A 22259-nucleotide genomic window follows, 5' to 3' on the forward strand; every position below is an offset into this window, starting at 1 on the left:
ATAAGTAAAATTTGTATAAGAAAAAGACCATATTATTAAGTGGATAAGACTGGAAGGAAATAAAAAGTTAGCAGTATTTTAAAGTACTGGCATTATAGGTGGGTAATGACAATATAGTCTTCTAACAGTACTATTATCAGATGTTATATAGAGAACAGGGCAAAAGACCCATGGAATGTCACTATTTCATGGTACAATGCTTTCTATTCAAAATGATGACTGAGTCATCAAGAAGCTTAAATTACACGTCCAGGAAAAAAATAAAAAAGACACTTTAGGAAGGCAGGAAGGTATGACATAGTTTAGAAAGTCTTTTTGTGAAAATGCTTAAAGGTTATGGTTAGGGTGAGGTGTCTAGAAAATTCATGTACTTGGAGCAACTTTTTTCCAAATTATGTCCCTGGAATGAGTAGACAAAATTATTTTTAAAATCTTTAATTATTTTTAAAATCTACTTTTGCAAACCACAGAATTATAACAGAAAAGCTATATTATAATTTAAGAGTCCTACTCTCAGTGTTCTGAATATTAGAGATCAGAGCTTTATTTTTACTTAGATAGGTAATCATCTATAGGTGATTATTTGTCATTACTGTTTTAACATTGAATGGAAATAATTTTTAATAATGTTATAAAAATAAATTAATGTTGACTAATTTAAATATAAATAGTGTGGCTTAGGAAACTGAGGGAGGAGGATTGTGAGTTCAAGGTCAGCCTAAGCAATTTAGCAGGACCCTAAGCAATTCAGCGAAACCCTGTCTATAAATAAAAATATAAAAGGGATGGAGATGTGGCTCAGTTGTTAAGTGCCCCTGGATTCAATCCCTGGTTAAAAAAAAAAAAAAAGTAAATAGTTAACAAATATATACAGAAACAGTAATACTACTACAAAATTAAAACAAGAACAAATGACAAAATTTCACTGAATTTGAATTTCAAAAGAAATAACAAGCATCTTTCATCAATTTCCTAGTTTTCAAAATACTGATGCACAACTCTGGAAATAACATGTAGAAAAAAAATAGCCCAAACAACATGTTGGACCAAGAAGAATTAATAAAAGAAAACCCAAAGATATAAAAGTGAAAAGCAAATAAAAATGAATTTAAGCTTAGAAAAGAAACCTATAATTCTTCTAAAATGGTTCTTGAGACTTCTGCAGTACTAAATTCAACAGATTTTCTCAATAGTTATAACCATAAATATTTTAAGAAAAAATTACATTCCATAAGCATAATAAAATCTCTATTGCAGAAATAAATTATAAGTAAATAAGCATGCCTACAAATAAACTTATCACTTAGCATACACTGAACTGAAAAAAGTTAATATTCTAGTACTCTTTTTCTTAATAATCAACCACTGTGTAATACACCATTTTAATCCTATTTTAGGAACATATTTCATAAATAATTTAAAATTAAGACCTTAAGAAAATAGCAAATAAAACTGTTCATTTAAGATTAAAATATTGTTAGAATTATCAATGGGTTATTCTTAACGTATTTTTCTGCCTAAGGAAGCAAATACAACAAATGTAAAGAGATGGAAAGAAAATGTACATTTATACTTAAAATGAATGGTGTAGTTCGGTGTGCCTATTTAAGTCTTTTTAGGTATATACCACACTCATGACTATACACTTCTAAGTCTAGACATAAGGAGTCTAATGAACTATTTTAAAAGCGCAAACTATTTACACTACACTAACTGATTCTTAGAAACATGAATTAATTTCTTACAAAATTAGCTTCTAAATCTTCCTGGAGTACGGTTAAGGACAAACACAGTAAGTCTTTACTAATGGTATCTCAATTTACAAAGTAATTTCACATAGCAACTAATCCATATTATTTACAATTAATAAACACTTAATGCCAGCCAACTCTTGATTCTCATTCCCCCCAACCTCTCTTTTAAAAGACAGGGGTCTCACTATTTCAATATGTGGCTCAAAGCTGGCCCCAAAATCCTGAGCTCAAGCAACCTTCCTGCCTCAGCCTTTCAAGTAGCTAGGACATAAACACACACACTCAACTGCATCCAGTTTGATTATGGAATCTTGATATTAAATAGAAACTAAACATTTATTAGGTGCTTGTATATGCAGTATTTTATAGCTGGAAATTACAAATGTAATTTGTAAAAAGTTTGGAATGAGAGTGATGACTAGGAAATTCCTAGGATTTAAATTATTAAATCCAATAATTCAATATGGCTATGCACCTGATGAATTCAAATAAAAAACATTTGGAGGTTGGGGTTGTAACTCAGTGGTAGAGCACCTGCCTAGAATATATGAGGCACTGGGTTTGATTCTCAGCACCACATGTGAATAAATAAAAATAAAGTTCTATCAACAACAATAAAAAAAATTGAGATGTTCAGGAGTTTGTATTACCTAGAATCAAAAAATGATTTTGTCTGAAATAATAATTTTCCCCTGGCTGCTGAGGATCGTAACCTTAACTAGAATGGAGTTTGAATATGTATATTGTTTTATAAATTAAAATTGCTGGCTGTGTATCTGGAACAGCAAGTATAAATACCAAAACAAAAGCCCTAGAAGGTAAAGTTAAAACAAAGCTTGAATTTTTATTAGAGCCTTTTACTTTTTATGCCTCATCATTTTATTTTACTACTGGTTCTTATTCTTCTCCATCAAATTCTTACCCTAAATATTAAAGTACCATAACACTTCTCTGATTCAGAGCTTACTATCTATACTAAAATACGACTGCAGAAAATTCCTCACCTTTACAGTGCCTCAACTGTTTCAACCTTTATTTATTTGAGTGAGGGGTTGGACAACAGAAAGATGGTATGTGGGGAGGCAATGAAGACACTTGAACTCACAACCACAGCCTATTTGGAGCTAAGAATGAGCCCAGTGTAATTTCAGGAGGAATCAAAATACTCATTACAGCTCTGGGACTCAACTCTCCATTCTCTGTACTAAGAAAAGCTTAGCTGGGCAATCTCATATAAATCACTTGTACTCATTTGGTTTATTTCCTCACCTATAAAACAACTAAAGACCATGTTCCTTTCAGCTTCCAGAAATAATACATTCAATTGACTGTAAATAATAAATATGCTTCTACTCCATACAAAAAAGCCAGCCCTATTTCTTTTCTTTTATACTTGCCACTGAAATTCTCTACATACCTCCTATCCTGCAGGGAGACTTGTACTCAGTTCAATTGTTCAAGTGTAGTTCTGGGACGACTAAGTTACCTGAGTAAGAGTTACATGTCACTTGATTCTCTGGCAAATACATGTGCTCCTATGCAAGGGCACAGTACTGTGCCTGCCTTAAATAATTTCTTATAGAAGTCACATTCAATAGTAAGAATAACCTTTGGTTGCAAATGCTATAGAAAAAATTGATGATAACTTGGATTTCTATGCAATGAAAGTCCTTTTTCATTATGTCCTCAAAACTGGGTGATAGAAAATTATATAAAACAAAAAAATCCAAGTTGAGCATTCTAATTCCTGTTCTGGAGCACCTATAGTTTTAATGGTTCACTCTTCAGTGCTCTTTTCCTAAATTATCTTAATATTTTCTAATAAGAGCTTGACAATCAGCATTTTATAAGTGGAAACAAACTCTAAAACAGATCAGAACCCTTTTGAACAAGTCCATATACTGTTAACTCAATCTTATCAAAGAATTAATCTAAATATTTAATTTTACCTTTCTAAGCAATCAATACCAATAACTCTGAAAACATTATTTATACCAAAGTCTGAAAAAGTTATATAAAACTTGAAATATTATCACTTTTCTTGTTCTTCCTTCTGTTCTTATCAGGATACCATATTAAACAGATCTACCATTATGAAGTACTACACTACAAAAAATTTAAAAATTTTCCTTTTGGTATAAGGATCATTGCCTGTGGTCTATATTTTTGCCTTATCTGTCCACTTCAAATAAGGAATTTTAGATTTTTCCAGGCACTACATGGCAGATACTATAGTGCAGTTAAGAATGCAATACTGGAGTCCCTCTGCTTAGCTTTGAGTTCTGGCTATGTCACTTATTAGTCATGGAAAAATAATTAAACTGTGATCTATGAAATGAGATAATTAATAGTACTTATATCTCAAGGGATTTTTCTCAAATGGTAAAGTTCTAGCTTAAAAAATAAAAAGAAAGTACCTCTTTGTGTCTAAAAAGACATGACAACTAAATGTAAAACCCTGCACTGGATTGTGTACTGGCAGAAAACAAAATGGTATAAAGGATGTTACTGGGACAACAAGCAAAATTGCAATATGGGCCATAAAAAAATTGATATCGTATGGTTTCCTAAGAGAATATGTTGCTCTTATAATACATACATTAAAGTGTTCAGGGCTAAAAGGCAAAGATGTAAGCAGCTTACTTTGGTCATCATTCAAAAAAATTAACAGCATGGCAGGAGTGGACAGTAAACAAATGTAACAAAATGTTACAAATTGGTGAATCCAGGTGAATTGTGCATGGGAATTCTGGGAATTATTATCATGGGAATTATTTCCACAGCTTCTCTGCAAAATTTAAATCATTTTATAACAATATCTTTAAAACCCTACTTTAACCTTGTTCACTCTCACACCTACTCTATTTCTCTACTCTCCTCTACTCACAGAAACATTTTAAAATTGTGCACAGTCACTGTGATACCTTTCTTTATTTTTTTTCTCCTTTTTGTGGTATTTAGGGTTAAACCCAGGGGTGCTTTACCTCTGAACTATACCCCCAGCCCAATTATTTTTTTTATTTTGAGACAGGGTCTCACTAAGTTGCCCACACCGGTTGTAGAATATGTGATCCTCCTGTCTAAGTCTTCTGAGTAGTTTACCATACCAAACTTGTCTCCCCTTCTTTACTTCACTCCTGGGAGGCGGATTTCCTTATTGCCAAACCCAGTGATTTCTTCTTGGCCTCATTTTATGTTCTTCACAGTGCTGAACGCAGGCAACCACTCTTTCACGTCTTAGCTGATGACACCATGTTTTCCCTATTTCCCTTTATTTCACTAGCTGGTCTTTGTTATAGTCTTCTTTACTGGCTCCCCTTATCTCTAAGTACCCTGGGCCCCCTTTCTTTTCTCTACCTATATTATCTCATCCAGCCTGTGCCATTAAACAGCATCCCAAATTTCACACTGAAGTATCTAGTATCTTACAAGACATATCCATTTGTTTGTTTAATGGGCATATGGGCATCTCATACTTTGCTGACTGAAACAGAACTTTTTTTTTTTTTTAAATCCCAGGGGCACTTTGCCACTGAGCTCCATTTCCAATCCTTTTTAATTATCTTAAGACAGGGTCTCACTAAATTGCTGAGGCTACCTTGAACTTGCAATCCTCCTGCCTCAGTCTCTGAAGCTGATGGGATTACAAGCATGAATCACCATACAAAGCTGAAACTCTTGTTTCCCTTTCCATCCTACCCAAATCTGTTCCTCCTCCAGTGGCCTATTATCACTAAATGCTACCAGCTTTCATCTAGTTGTTCAAGCCTTACTAAGTGGTGATCCTTGAATTCCCTTATATTCCTCATCCAAACTGTCTACCGGTAGTATCAAAATATGCTTTTAAAATACACCTGGAACCTGACCATTCACCTCCTCCACCTGGGAGTTCCAGAGGCCATGCTGAGAACATAATCTGCGACAATAGATTTCCTGTCTTCTATTATTCCTTTATAGCAAAATGATCTAGTTAAGCCTACAATTTATCATGTCTTCCCATCAAAATATTCCTATGGCTTCCCATCACACTTAAAATAAAACATTATATATCCTTTGATAGCCTACAAAGCTATGTCTAATCTGGGCCAATGCCTATCTAGATTCATACTCTATAGTCTCTGGGTTCCCCTTGTTTATCATTCTCCAGTCAAACCAGTTTTCTTGCAGTTTCCTGATCATGCTAAGCTTGTTCTGAACTAAGAACCTTTACTTTTGCATGCTCTTTTCCCAAGTACATATATTGCTCACTCCTCCTTTTCTTTCAGATTGCTGGTTAGGTATGCCATTTTAGAAAGGCAATGTGCTCCTCCCTCTTCACCCCATTACCCTCCATTTTCTTTCACTGCTTTATTTCCTTGAATATCTGTTTGCTTTTCCTCTTGCTTCATTTAAAAAAAATCTATAAATGAAAAATTAATGTGACTACTTCTCATTATTAAAGAAAAAGAAAAGTAAACAATATGGATGATAATCAAGCTCCTTTCAACTACCTCTTGTAATCCTGTCCCCTCTGACCCAGCCCAAGGTATTCTGGTATTCATTTGATATATATTCTTGGAGAGCTCTTTCTGTTCTCTAACAAACTGTTTTTCAAAATACAGCTTGGTTTTCCAAGCTATTATATATAGGTCTATTTCATTACTAATTACAGTAATTTAATGATGAATACTCAACCTATTTAAAATTTTGTACCACAAAAGTTCCTTTTAAAAAATATTTACTGAAAGCTTACTACATTATAGACACTGCTATAGTTGCTGTGGATACAGCAATAAGTCAAATAAGGAATTTTGCCTTATTAGAGTTTGCATTCTTGAGGAGGAGAAAGACAACAAGGAGAATAAAATAAAAACTTTTTCTGAAAAGAGCCAATAATAAATATTCAAGCTTTGCAGGCCACATATGTTTTGTATATTCTTTGCCTTGTTTACAGACCTTAAAAATGTAAAAACCATTCTTTGCTCGGAGGCTGTACAAAAATAGGCCATGGGGGGTCCAGCTTGTTGGTCCCTAATATAGGACATTAGAATTCGGTAGGTGCTATGTAAAAAATAACAATGCATCCAGGATGGGTTAGGACGGGTCCGGGAGGAAACAGTAGTATTAAACAGAGGGTTTAAAAAAGGTAAGATCTGAGTAAAGATTTAGAGGTGAGGTTACCAAGCCAAGCAGATATGGTTAAGTACATTCCAGATAGTAGAGATATAGAAATGAGGCCAATGAGCAAGGAGGGAAAGGAGTAGTAGGAAATGAGGTAAAGAGTTAAGGAGAAAGGGTAGCAGGTTGGGCAGATCATATAGAGCTTTACTGGCCACTTTAAGGATTAGATTTTCTGAGTGAAGGAGAGAATATCCACTCAAGCTGCTATAATAAAAAATCATAAACTAGATAGCATATAATCAACAGAAATTATTCCACCGTTCTGGAGTCTGGGAAATCCACAATCATATTTAGAATCTGGTCTGCTTTCTGGCACACAGAAGGCTCCTTGCTGTGTCCTTCAAGGGACAAGAGGCAAGGGATCTCAGGCAATTTTTATAAAGGGCACTATCCCTATTCATGAGGATTCCACTGCTGTGAACTAATCACCCCCAAAGGCCCTTTTTCTGAATATTACCTATCACCTTGGATGTTAGGACTTCAACTTATAAGTTACAGAAGGATAAATACTTTAAGACCAGAGTAGGAGCTACTACTTGGCTTTGAATAGAAAAATAACAGGGAACAACTGTCTTAGTTCGTAAAAGGCTTAACTCTGCTACTGAATTGAGAAAATACTGCTGGGAGGGGCTAGAATAAAATGGACAGATCAGGTAGTAACATATTACCATAATCCAACAGGTGATAATGATAATGATTTGGACTAGGGTGATGGTAGCTGTGGAGAAGCATGGTAGGATCTTGAATATATTTTGATGACACAGAAAACAGTTTTTCCTAAAACTTTTTCCTAAAATGGATTTTAAGAGTGAAAGAAAAAGTAAAATCAAGAGTAACACCTTTTTGGCCTGAATTAATTAGAGGACAGAATTGCCATTTACAGCAATAGGGAAATCTGTGGTTAGGTTTTGAAGAATAAATTTATGAATTTAGTTTTGGATATGCTGAGTTTGTTGTCTACCATTTTAACATTTAGGTAGAGAAGTTGCATAGGCTGTTGTACATATGAGACTGAAATTAGGGAGAGAGGCAAAAGATCTAAATTTTGGGCATCACTGACATTTAGAAGGTATTTAAAACCATGGGACTGAATGAGATTACTAATGGAAGAAGTGCAGATAGGAACAAACAAACAAAACAAAAAAGGACTGAAACTTAGAGATCTCTAAGAGGTCAGTGAAGAGCAAAGCAAGGGAGAATTACAAGGAGCCAACTTTGAAGTAGGAGATAACCAAGAGTGTGTGACATCTGGAAAAAATGCAGAAAGTGTTTTAAGACTAAAGGGAGCAAAGAGCTGTGTCAAATGTGGCTTAGAGGTTAAGTACAATGAAGTGAATCAGACATTTGGCACTCAGCAATATGGAGGCTACTGAAAAACCTAATGAGACAGCTCTGCAAGAGTGGTGCAGGCAAAGGCTTGACTGGAGAAGGATTAGTAAAGTGCTGGAGAAGAAACCAATAAATTGGGGAAATGAGTAGTGAAGAGTGGGTCAAATGCTTTCTTCTTCTTAAAGAGAAATAATAGTTGGTTCTCTGTACCTGTGGGTTCCACATCCATTGATTCAACTAAAAGCAGATTGGAATTATTAGGAAAAAAAAAAAAAAAACAGTGTTTATATGAAACACAATACAGACTTTTCTCCTTATCTTTACTCCATAAAGACTATAACAACCATTGACATAGCATTAGGTATTGTAAGTAATCTAGAGATGATTAAAAAAAAATCTGATAGGTTCTATGCAAATACTATGCCATTTTATATAAGGGACTTACCAACTATGGATTTGCTACCCTGTGAGGCAGATGTCCTGGAACCAATCTCCCACACATACTGAGGAATGAGTGTAATAACATGTCTGTTGCTAGTAGAAATGATTCAATAAGAGAAGAAAATGGGTGATGTAAGAGAGGCTAAAGCAATGTCCTCAAAACATTGCAGATGACAACAGGAGGAGTTAATCTAAGGTAACAGGCAGGAAGACAGCACATATTACCACATACACTAGCAGGTTTGTGGGGTGGTGAATCTATGAAATTCTTTTTTGAAAAAATATTTTTTTAGTTGTAGTTGGACACAATGTCTTTATTTATTGTTACGGGGTTCTGAGGATCGAACCCAGCGCCTCACACGTGCTAGGCGAGTGCTCTACTGCTGAGCCACAACCTCAGCCCCGAGTCTGTGAAATTCTAATTAATTTTTTTACAAAGTAGAAACCAAGGTCATTAGCTTAAAGTGAGGATGGGAAGAGAGTAATAGGACATCTGAGGAAAAGAAAACATGAAAATAGTCACTTAGAAACGTGGGGTGAACAGACTAGGAAAATACAGGACCACCAGGCAGCATGAAGGACCCACTTGAGGTTTGTGGTCATGTGTGATCCTGTGCTTTTTTCTGGCCACACCAGCTACACAAGCAAGCACACTCAAAAAGCTTGGTTTTTCTGGGGCTGGGGTTGTGGCTCAGTCGTAGAGTGCTCACCTAGCATGTATGAGGCATTGGGTTCAATCCTCAGCACCAAATAAAAATAAAACAAAGATACTGTGTCCACCTAAAACTAAAAATTAAATATTAAAAAAAAAAAGCTTGGTTTTAACTACAACCCTGGTCTTGCCAAACAAGCAAAGAGTAAGGAATGAGATCCAAAGCAATTAACCATGGAATTTAAGCTGAGTAAATTCCCCATGAAAGGAAGTAGAAATATCAAGAAGGTAAGTGAGAACAATAGTAACAGGATCAATGGACTGGAGATTCCATTCAGAGCAGAAGATGGTTAGGGTTGAGGCACTATGAATGAACTTCAAAACTAGGAAGCACTGGTCACAGAGTAGAACAACATGAAATGGTAACTTTGGAAGCATGGCAGTTGTTGACAATACAAAGAGGATATCTTTGTGGAAATGACTGGCTGAGATAGGGTAGATGGGAAGAGCACTGAAAGAGATGTCTAGGGAAAGAGGCCAGGGTATTGGAAAGATCTATTTTATATATATATATATATATCCATTTTATTCATTACGCACGCGCGCGCGCGCACACACACACACACACACACACACACACATACATTCTAGATCAATATAAAATTCTGGGTGGCACTTGGGCCTTTATGATATAACCCAAAGTCTAGGATTTTTAGGGAGAAAGGAGAGAGAACAGTCTGAAAGCAGCAAGGAGATTTGTGGTAGACACCTTTCCCATCTCCAGAACAGTGGTAAGGAAAGCTATGTAAACAAACAAACACACAAACAAACAAAACCAGGCACAACTACACAGTGGAAGAGTAAGATTTGAATCAGAAAAAGAAAATGAAGGGAATATTTAAGAATAGGTTGAGACTGGATTTTGCAAATGATGGACAGTAAATTCCAAAGGGGTTGAAGAGTTGGAGAAGTTTTTTGTTTTGTTTTGTTTTGTTTTGTTTTAAAAGACAGAGACAGAGAAGACAGATTTAGGGGAAAAGAATATGCGGCTGGGTACTGGGGGTGAACCCAGGTCCTCAGGTATGCTAGGAAAGTGCTCTACCACTGAGCTAAATCCCCAGCCTTCTTTTAAAAATTTTATTTCCAAACAAGAGTCTCACTAAATTGTCCTGGCTGGTCTTGAACTTGTGATCTTCCTGCCTCAACCTCTCAAGTCGCTGGGATTGTAGTCGTGTGCCATCACACCCAATAAGAATAGGCTCTGATGAATGGAGTGCAGGAAATGAAAAGTGATCTGAAAGAGGCTCCGTGGTTACTGACAAAGACATCCTAATACACAACAGCTCTTGATATACCATGTGTTTCTCTAAGAAATGGAAACTGCTAGGTCAAACATGATTTTACTTTACAATTAAAATAGTTGTAATGATTTATCCAAATTATCCAATTTAGAGTTTCCCTACAAAGTGTCAACATACTAGCAAAACATTTTAGTATGATAGGAGAAAAAATACTGCTTTATTTTGTATTTTCCTACTGGTAAAGTAGAGCATTATTTCATGTTTACTGATAGCTCTACTTTATTTTCTGTGAACTTGCTCATTTAAAAAACTGAATCGTTTTTCTCTTATTGATATGTAATGCTTTAAAACTATTTTATTCTTTTCTTAATGGTTCATACAAATAATGAAATTTCCTGATTTCAAATCTTTCAAATGGTTCATGTTAGGGCAACACAAGGCTCAGGAGGTTGTCTCCTCCTCAAATCCCCCTGTGCTGTGTTTTAAAGAAAGAAAAAATTAAATTATTATTATTAGTAGTAGTAGTAATAGTATTGTAGACAGGATCTCACTATGTTGCCCAGGCTGCCTCAAACTCTGTACTGTATTTTAGAAGTTGTCTAAGGCCCTCCAGTCAACTCTGGCGACATCCATTAGTTTTCTCACCTTCTGTCTGTGTTGTACTACAATGGCAGAGTTGTTACGGCCCATGAAGTAGAAAATACTTATTATCTAGCCCTTTACAGAGAAAGTCTGTGGATCCTGCTCTATACTTTTCAGGTCCCTGAAATGCCTAGTTGGCCCGCCACTCCTCCACTCTCTTCAAGGAGTCTATGGTAGCCCTCCTTGGGGCCTGTACAGATTTATATCACAAAACCTGTGCCTGCACTCAAATGTTTACTTCTCTCTCCCCACTGGTACAAAAATCTATGGAGGACAAAAGATAATCCTGGCACTAATAAACGGCAAAGTTTTTTGTAGTTTGTCATCTTTCCCTCTCTTCCTATGTTCCAGCTAAAATAAACAACTTACATTTTCAGTTTATCGAGTATTTTTCAAAAACACAAATGATCAATGGTTCCAAAATTTTATGTTCATTTCTTTAATATCTGGTGGATATCATCTATTCATAATCATTTATTTAGTATATATTCATGATTTACTAAAATACCTCTCTTCTCTAATGCCTTCCTCAGTAAAGACAAAAGCAACCGGAAGTTGACTTTCCGAGATGAACAATTTCATCTATGGTAGGATTTATGCATCTAGGATAAAGATAATTATTTTACTAAAGTCTTCAGAGTCCATTATAAAATGCACTCAAATCTGTATGTTTTAGTCAGGCGTGGTGGTGCACGCCTGTAATCCCAGCAGCTCTGGAGGCTGAAACAGAAGGATCAAGAGTTCAAAGCCGGGCTGGGGATGTGGCTCAAGCGGTAGCACGCTCGCCTGGCATGCGTGCGGCCCGGGTTCGATCCTCAGCACCACATACAAACAAAGATGTTGTGTCCACTGAAAACTAAAAAAAATAAATAAATATTAAAAAAAAAAAAAAGAGTTCAAAGCCAGCCTCAGCAATTTAGCAAGGTTTTAAGCAACTCAGTGAGACCCTGTCTCTAAATAAAATACAAAAAAGGGCTGGGGATGTGGATCAGTGGTTAAGCACCCCAGAGTTCAATCCCTGGTATCAAAAAAAAAAAAAAAAAAAAAAAAATCTGTATATATTTCTATCTTTTTTTTTTTTTTTTTAAATATTTATTTATTTATTTATTTAGTTCTCGACAGACACAACATCTTTGTTGGTATGTGGTGCTGAGGATGGAACCCGGGCCACACGCATGCCAGGCGAGCGCCCTACCGCTTGAGCCACATCCCCAGCCCCTATATTTCTATCTTTGCTTAATTTTTCAGTATAAAATTAGTTCCCTTTATTCTCCTTACCTGGAACATTTCCATTAATTTTTTTTTTTTTTTTGCTTATTTCTCCATTAAGAATTTCATCAACTTTACCAGGGATTTTACCAAGTGTATTTTTCAATTAATTATTTAATGGGTCTTTAACTTCTCTGAGTCACCAAATTTAAACAAATTTTGATAATTTCTTTTTTCATATTTGTACTGATATCATTACAAAGAATGCTGCATCCTAAAATACTTACTGCATTGATTTTAGAATCCTGCTTTATATATTCATTAACAATTTTATCTCATTCAGGTAAGGATTTCTTTTTATCCTCTCCTAAAATGAACATAGAAAGTAAAGCTCTATCTGGTTTAACTTTGTGACTCTTCATTATTTCCAGCTCAATTAACTATCTCAGTAATGTGGTCTATAATTTATAATTACTTATATAAGATTCTGAATATGTATAGTATATAAGCAATACAAAGTAAGCATGCACTTTCAATCAGGCAGATCTAGATTCAGATTCAGGCTTGAACACTGAGAGGGCAAAGTACTTATCTAATCTTCCTTCTCCAATAAGTAAAATTTGAAGTAACTTCCATTTATACCAGAGGAGCATAAAAATAATGGTTGTAAAAGTAACAATGTATGCTAAAATGCCTAAGACATTACAAGAAAAAAAAAATGTTAATTCACTCTTTCTTTTTACCCCAGTTCAATAGGGTCAATAAATCTGTGTTGCTCCAATTTACTTTAAGACCATTTTTATATTTCTTTAAATAAAAGCAATTTGGCAATACAGGCCATAAACTTTGGATGATCACATACTTTGCCCTAATATTTTCACTTTAGAGAAACAATACAAAACACATAAATTGCTTTATGAACAAGCATGCTCACCATACTCTTTTATAATTGAAAAAAAAAAAAGCTCTTTAATTATGAGAGAGTCACACAAACATTACGTGCCCATAAGAAAAGCTGACAAAATAAGTCAATAGCATAATAAAATGCTTATGATGCCAGGTTAAAAAAAATACAAAATTATTCATAATAGCAAAATCTTAACTGTATTAAAAAAATCAAATAAATTCAGAAAATATATTGGAGGAAAATGCAACCAAAGGGATTAATAGCAATTATTGCAAAGTCCTGTTCCTGTTATTGGCAAGTTTTATTATGATTATTTAATAGTTTTCTAAAATTCTTATTTTATGATTATTTCCTACAGTAAATAACAATGATAATGACATTGATGAGAACAGTAGCTATTATTTATGGAACAATCACAATGCCAGGTGCAGTTCTAAGAGCTTATTGTATTAACTCATTTAATCCTCATAATCATTAGGAGATGAAAAATTGCAAGATGAAGTAACTTGCCCAAGGTCACACAGATAATTACAGAGGGGACCAAAATCTGCATCTAAGTAGTATGGCTCTAAAATTTCTTTTCTAACCTCTACACTATAATAAAAAGTTTTGCTTTGTTTCAAAGATTTAACCATTAAAAAGGATAACATATCAAGATAGGTATTACAGTGGTAAGCACCTATAATCCCAGCAACTCTGGAGGCCAAGGCAGGAGGACTGCAAGTTCAAGGCCAGCCTCAGCAACTTAGAGAGACCCTTGTCTCAAAAAAACAGAAAGGGCTGGGATTTTACCTCAGAGGTTGAGTGAGTTTGGGTTCACTCCCCAGTACTGCTAAAACAAAAGGCATATAACAATCCAAACCTATTATCTTCAGTTGCCAGTTTTCTTTTAGTACTGAGTTCAAATATTTGCTCTGCTATTGAATGCCTCTTCAGAATAAGATGTGGCCACCATTCCTGTATGGGTTTATCTATTCCAGATAATTCCAAGACAAATCTGCAGCCCTTATTTCCTATTTCAATATCTTACTTGACAATTGAGACTTCTGAATACTAACATTATTACTTATTACACCAACTGACAGTACTTCAAAGAATCCTACCTAGTATACAAGTCTTGGAGTAACTCAAAGTTGGCTTTAGAACTTCTCTTAGAAGAACCCCCACCTATTTAACTATAAATTATAGTTACTGCTTTTGCAAACATCTGTCTTCCATTGTATTCATTCTCTCTGCAACCCAGTAAACCCCTCATCTACCAATACCCTCCCAGAAATCTACCATAGCACTGGCTAAATAGGACCAAGAAAGCGCCTCAACACCTGGGGAATTCCACTCTTCCTTTTTGAACATGGCATTGTTCCCCATTGTTTTTGAAATATCATCAGGTAATTAATAAAGCGAGTCTCTCTCGATTTCTCACTCTTTTGATGGTAAACCAAACTATTTAAGGGTGGAAAAAAGATCTTTCCTCAACTAATAGGTATTCAAAAATCAACTGCAGGAATATTCATAATTTTTATACCCTGGCCAATAAAAATAACTTCCCCTTACTGCTCTCCCCTCTCTTCAGTTCATATCTGATAAACTTATTTCATTACTTATGTCACATGGCTTGGTTTATAACCTGATATCTTTTCTTTAAAAAAAAAAAAAAAAAAAGGTTTGGGGGCTGGGGTTATAGCTCAGCCATAGAGAGCTTGCCTTGTACATGTGAGGCACTGGGTTTGATTCTCAGCACCACTTAATTAATTAATTAATAAAGATGTTGTGTCCTTAAAAAAAAGTTTGTAGAATCCAACATGATTAACAAACACAAGAAATTTTTCTAAATAGAAGAGGCATACATTTCAGTTCACTTGGCTTTTAGAAAAACTGAATTCATGTTATAGCTTTAACATTATATAATTAGGAAAAACTACAGTCATAAGACAATGAATATAATAACCAGTGATGATAATGGAAAATTTTATAATCAGAATATTTTTACCAAAATCTTATTCTGCTCACCTTATATAATGGCAAATGGCTTTGGGGACTGGAGGTAAGAGTATAAAAATTTTTTTCCTATATATTTGGTGGGGAAATTGAATAATTTCCGGAAAGAACAGAGATAAGAACCACATCAAGGCTAATCCAAGCTGGAGGATCATTTTAGGAAAAGAAAATGGAGGATTAATAGTTGAATAGGTTTTAGTTAAATTACACGAAGTAAAAACTCTACTGTCAAACTCGATGCATTTGCCAAGAAACAAATCTGCACCTTCAAACTAATTTCTTTTTTGCAGTTGCAAGTTTCAGCTTGGTGCAGTCATTCTCGAAGAACAATTGGGATATAGGGTAGGGGAAAAGTGGAAAACAGAATCCTTTCTCAAAAAACTGAATTCCGTGTTTCACTGAATACACTTCCTTATTACTGCAATATGAAAATATGGATATAATACGGAAACTTGAGCTCCAGCAAGTACTTTTATTGTCTTAAAAATGAGCACAATTAGACAGCCATTTTACAATCGTAAAAAATCCAAATACCTGCTGCACCAAACATCTTGCACTTTTATCTTTTCTTGGGGGAGTGGGGGTTAGCTTCTTAATACAACTAACAGAATTAATTAACAGACAGCTTCCAACTTCAAGTTTCTACATTTATATCAGTTGCTGAATCAAATCGATCAGTGATTAGGATAACAGATTTAAATTATAAGCACTATTGCAAAATTCAGTTGATTTTTAAAATAGGTAAACAGCACGAGATCATTTTTAAAGGAAAAAAAACCCCAGCCACTCCAAAACCAGTCTGCGGCGGCCAGTCTGCTCCTCAGCAGCTGTTCCCGGTTGCGTGTACGCGTAGGAGTGGAATAAGTGCAAAACCCACGCAAAACGCGTAGTTACAAACAGCAAAATCATGTTTACATGCGGTGAAGCCAAGAGGCCCCAAGGGGGAAAAAGAGCGGGGAGGAAGGGATCTGCTCTCTGAAACCAAGGTGTGCACGGACCTGGGACCCCGGGGCCCAAGGAGCCGGGGCGGGACAAAGACCGGCCCACGTCGAGCAGCGCCCGGCAGTGGCGAGAAGCAGCCGTCCCAGGGCTGCACACTACCGCGCCCAAGGGCTCGCAAACGCCGGGCTTAACAGGCGGGGGCAAAAGCTCCGCCGGGCAGCGGACCCTCGCCTCCCGCAGCACGTAACGGGCCCTGGGACACCTGAGGAGCGTCGCCTCCCGCCCTTACCCCGACCCCAGGGCGCCCCGGCCCGCAGCTGTTGGGCTTAGAATCGCGCCGCCGCGGCTGCCGGACTCCAAACGGCCAGGCAGGCATCGGGAGGGCGGGCGAACCTGGCCTTCTCCCCACCGCGCATGAGGCAGCTTTGGAATACCCTGTCTCCGCTCCTGCCCCTCCAGTCCTGGGCCGCGCACCCTCACGCCACCTACCCGGTCCCACACCATCCCAGAGGCCTCCGACGCTCGGGCCTTCTGCCGAAGCGGCACTGCCTCCCGTCCGGGGCCCGAAATGGCTGCGGAACAAAGAGAATCTGGGCTCGGGCGAGCGCCTGTCCGATTGGCCGGGGGGCGGGGCCCGCCGCGGGAACATTCGGCGGCGGTCGCCTTGGCAACCGCGGCGGGGCTGGGAAAACTGCGGCCTGGGCCTGCGGACCTGTGGGCCTCTGTGCCTGCGTCCAGCGTCCAGCGGCGCGCGACAGCGGTTTCTAAGCCGGTTCTGCAGCCTGGGATCTGGACCCTGTGCTGGGCTCACAGATGCTCGCGCCCCCTGCGGCCGCAGCGCAGGCCGGAGCTTTGGCTCTTGAATATAGCCACGGAGACGTGCCCCGCACCGTGCGCCAAGGGAAAAATGGCTTGCAAGCGTGTTGCCTGGGGCCTTTGCGGTGCCTTCCTAGGAGGATGACCCTACCCCAACGAACTTCTGTGCCCCAGCATAACCCCCAAGTGACAGCCGTGCCCTCGGAGCCTATTCGAACATGCCGCGTATCCCACAATAATACAATTCCAACTTCGCTGGTAAAAAGCAGAAATTGCATTGGGAGATAGATGTGGGTGCCTGCTTAACACAAGATAGGCTTTTGAGATATGCTGTAGCTAGCACAAAATTACTATATAGTTCCAGCTAAATAATTTATAAAATTGTTTTACGTCTCCAGGTGTGTATCTCACATAAGACTAGTATCTCGTTCATAGAAATAACAAGCCTTTCTCCCCTTAACCAGCCATCATAAATTAAAATGTCTTCTGTTTTCTGAACAGAAAATAATTCAAAATGGGAGAGGTAGACATTTTTATACCCAATTGTATCATGGTAATGAATAGACATATGTTGGTTCCCTTCCCCCAGATCATTCTTACATATAAATTTACTGTATATGAATATTTTAAAATTTACAGAGGAGGTGGTCTTTATTTCCTAAGGAGATGATGATGCCGGTGATAATATTCCTCATGATCAACGTGTGTAAAAATGCCAGCAGTTTTAACTATCTTACTTGAAAGTGCTGTATATGTTCTGAGGATGTTTAGCAATTGTTACCTTCCAGGTACAGTCCAGATAAAACTGCAGTACATAGTACTAGAAAAATAGCTGATTTGTTAACAAGCCTGCTAATAATTTTCATTTGAATTGGCCACCATTTTACTGGAACAACTAGTTTATTTAACTTAAATTTTGAGACTGAAGAACCATTTTTAACATTGAGAAGTTGAACATAGCAAGACAAAATATTATAAATAACTAAAACACTTATGACTTCAACATTTTCTAATGTTAATTTAATAGCAATTGGATTCAGTAGTGTGCATGGGAAGAGACCCCCCTCCAAATAGGTTATTAAGAAAACAATTTAATGTGACCATTTTAATATGGTAGTTTAGCATGTCAGCAGGGACATTTACCCAGATAAGTATATTTATCCAAATAACAGTCCTTTTTTCACACTGTAAAATTTGCACTGTGGAGTAGGGATCTGTATAAATCAGAGAACATAAAGTGTCTGCTTTCTATTTTGCTAAAGACTAAAAAAAAAAAAAAAAAAAAAACGGAGTATTTTTAAAAATCAGAAGGAATAGCAAATAATGACAAGAACTACTAACTAACGATTAGTAAGGAATTCACATGATTAATACTTTGGAAATAATTGAAATGAGTTGAAGGGGAGTGAAGTATTATTTGGCATGTGCAAGATTTATTGGTTAAAATCTTTTGAGAGAAAAAATTTTGATTATCAGATATAAAATCGAGACTAGGCAAACTAGATATTCTTTTATAAAGCTTAATTGAAAACGTTAAAATAGTTTTGTTTTGAATAGAAATGTTTACACATATAGTCTTTTTTTTCTATCTTCTACTACAATTAAAAATACATGCTTTTAACAATAATTCTTACCATTGATAAGGGTGTATTATTTTGTTTTTCTTTTCCTACTTTTTTTTGTTTTCTCTTTGCACCATTTGCACATATAATGGCAGCTATCTAGTAGTGTTTTCTCTTCATACCCAATACAGTATTACAATGCTCATGTAATAAAACTTTGAAGAATTGTTGATGTTTTTAAATGACATACACTAAAATTAAAAATAGTAAACTTTGTTTTGAACTGTTAAAACTTTTTTAATAGTTATTTTACATTTTAATTTCTATGTTAGTCTCCTCCTTAGGTGAAAAAATTTACCAAGATAAAAAATCAAGGAATGTTAGCAGTTGCAAAATAGCTTTCAAGGGAGGAAGCCTACCTATAATCTTTCATCTAGGAAGAAAAAGATGCTTAACTTGTCAGATGTACCATTGTCAAAACAAGTGAGAGGCAGAGGACCTATATGCAGATGTTGGCTTTACTACTTGTGAACGATTTCTGTCTAGTCCCTTTGAGCTTCACTTTCTTTTGTGTTAAACAGGATTAAATAAGAAACAATATTTAAAGGGCTCATTAGCAGAATACCAGGCAGATAGAGGGCAATAAATGAAAATATTACTTACTGTATAATGAATGGAAGTTTGAAAAGGAATGATTATTTTTAAAAACCCAATAGTCTAATATATCCAACAGATAGTCCAAAAATTTTTAAATAAATATATTTAATAGGCAATTGTTAGTGAGTATGTAGAAACTCTAGAATATAGTGAAATATTCTTTTAGATACAGGCAAATTTCTAAAATAGAATACTTCTGAGAAATATTGTTTCCACCTATGCTTATGGAAAGATGAGATTCTCATTATATTATTTAGCACTAGACAGTCTAAAGAATTGTCTTTCTGCTGCAATGTCTTCAGGATGGCTTTAAGGAAAAATATTTTGTAAAGTAATTATTCAGAAGAATTTAACTCAAATGTTGAAAGAGGATTTTTATGGTTAATATTCAGAAATATGTAAATAATCTATTGGTATTTCTCATTTAAAGCAAACCCACATATAAATTTTTAATTTATAGAATGAAAAATTAGGGAGTTATTATTAACTAGGAAAGGATTAATTCCAAAGTTCTTTTAACTATTAATGCCTCCTAGTGTTTAAAATATGATTTGATTTATAAAAAGATCTACTTAGACTTGCACTTCTGGAAAAAGAGAGTAGCATGCTTTTCTCTATTCCTCCCACTGAGTACAGCTTAAAGTCCTGAACATTATATATAGGGAAAACACAAGAAGACTCCAAACAGTGGAGAGAAAACAGACTAACTAGGGACGTCAGGATCCAAGGAACGTCATAATGATAATTCTCTAAGTTTGCTTTTTTTCTCATATATCCCAGACTCGAAGCTGAAGAACTTACCAACCTGGAAATACCAATGGCACGGACAAAAAAAGCCCCATCAAAACAATGTTCTCTGTAGCTGAAGGATCAGAAAGGGAACAGCACAGCAGAGAGAAAACTTTTAGATCATAACTGCTTACACCAGCCAAAAATCACAGAAAAAAATCATAACCCTACCCAATTCATCTCAGCAAAGGCTTAATGGAGAGCCCAGTCTCTAACAAGGTGACCCAACCCCTCTTTGCCTAGATGATATCAGTGAGTATCAAATAGAGATCCAGGATTTCATCATCATGGGGCAGTAATGAGGAACCTCCCATCTTGGGTATCATTGGGTATCAGAGGGAAAGTTGGATTTCTCTGACAAACTGGCAATAATAAGGTGGTGCCTGCTTTTCCTCACCCCTCTCACCCTGATAGCACTGGTAAGAAAAAAAAAGTTAAAAGGGAATATTTTTTAAAAGATCCCAAATCTTATAACACCCCAAGTGTGCAGGTTTCAATTGAAAAGTATGCATCAAGAACCAGGAAGATCTCAAATTGCATTTTAAAAAATGACAAACCCCAAATATAGAAATGTTAGAATTACCTGACAAAGATTTTAAAGCAGATATTTTTAAAAAATACTTCACTGAGCAACTACAAAAACATTTGAAATGGGGTAGGAAGGGTAGTATAATCAATCAGACATTATTACCTTATGTACATATATGACTATACCTCTGGTGGGATTCTACATCATGTATAACCAGAAGAATGAGAAATTATATTCCATTTATGTATGATGTATCATAGATCATTCTACTGTTATGTGTAACTAATTAGAACAAATTTTAAAAAACACTTGAAACAAAAAGAAAGTCTCAGCAAAGAAATAGAAGATATAAAGAAAAATCAAACGGAAAATTTAGAACTAAAAAAATACAATAATTATAATAAATATGTGGTTAGGTTTACAACAGAATAAAGGGAACAAAGAATCAGAGAACCTGGGAATATAAGTTACCCAGTCTAAAAAAAGAGAAAATAGAGTGGAAAAAATGGTCAACAAGATTTCATGGAACTGAGTGCCTATAACAAATAATCTAATATTCATGTCAATAGACTTTCGGAAGGAGAAAAGCAAGAGGGTGGGGATAAAAACTATTGGAAGAAATATGGCTGAAAACTTATGAAATTTGGCAAAAGATATAAACTATACATTCAAGGAGTTGGTGAATTTTCAATGAAGGTTTCAAAACAGTTTAATGAGAGCAAGTTACTCTTTTCAACAAATAATGCTGTGACAACTGAGTATCCACATGCAAAAGAACCTCTGCCTCATGTTATTTACAAGAAGTAACTCAAAATGCATCATAGAAGTAAATGTAAGAGTTGAAAGTATAAACTTATGTAAAGAAAACATAGAAGTCAATTTTGAGACATTAAGAATTCTTAGATATGCCACTGGGGGCCAGCTAGGGGGAGGGGGTGTGAAAAGAAAAACAAGGACAGTTGACAACATCAAAATTTAAAACTTTTGCGCTTCAAAGACCACCATTAAAAAAGAAAATGATCCCAAAGGCTTATGAGGCAGAGGCAGGAGGATTGTGAGTTCAAAGCCAGCCTCAGCAAAAGCAAGGCTTTAAGCAACTCAGACCCTGTCTCTAATAAAATACAAATAGGGCTGGGGATATGGCTCAGTGGTTGAGTGCCCCTGAGTTCAATCCCTGGTACCTGCCCCCTCAAAAAAAAAAGAAAATGAAAATATTTACAAGTCACATAATGGATAAAAGACTTCTATCTAGAATACAGAATGCTTATCTCAATAACAAAAAGACAACCTAATAAAAAATGGATAAAGGATCTATACATATATTTCTCCAAATGTCTATATGAATGACTAATAAAGATATGAAAAGAAGCTCAATATCATTAGCTGTTAGGAATATGCAAATCAAAACAAGGAGACACCACTTCACACCCATTAGGAAAGCAATAATAAGGGCAGTGAACAAGTATTGGGAAGTTTGTGGAGAAAATGGAGCCCTCATACATTGCTGGTAGGGATATGAAATACTACAGCTGCTTTGGAAAACAATGTGGCAGTTCCTCAAGCTATTAAAT

General features: G+C 36.1%; 1 protein-coding gene across 1 annotated transcript in view; it reads right to left on the reverse strand.

Moving 5' to 3' along the window:
• The window catches only part of Tnpo1 (transportin 1), an 89684-nt gene extending 72707 nt beyond the window's left edge, over positions 1-16977 (reverse strand). Inside the window, exon 1 of the mRNA XM_046427269.2 lies at positions 16825-16977. Coding sequence (XP_046283225.1) covers positions 16825-16839 — 15 coding nt within the window. The 5' untranslated portion in view covers positions 16840-16977. The remainder of the gene's footprint in view (positions 1-16824) is intronic.
• Positions 16978-22259: the final 5282 nt, after the last annotated feature.

Source organism: Marmota monax, unplaced genomic scaffold (genome assembly GCF_021218885.2).
Source record: "Marmota monax isolate L192 unplaced genomic scaffold, Marmota_monax_Labrador192_F-V1.1 WCK01_AAM20220418_F8-fsc00018, whole genome shotgun sequence".
Taxonomy (NCBI): domain Eukaryota; kingdom Metazoa; phylum Chordata; class Mammalia; order Rodentia; family Sciuridae; genus Marmota; species Marmota monax.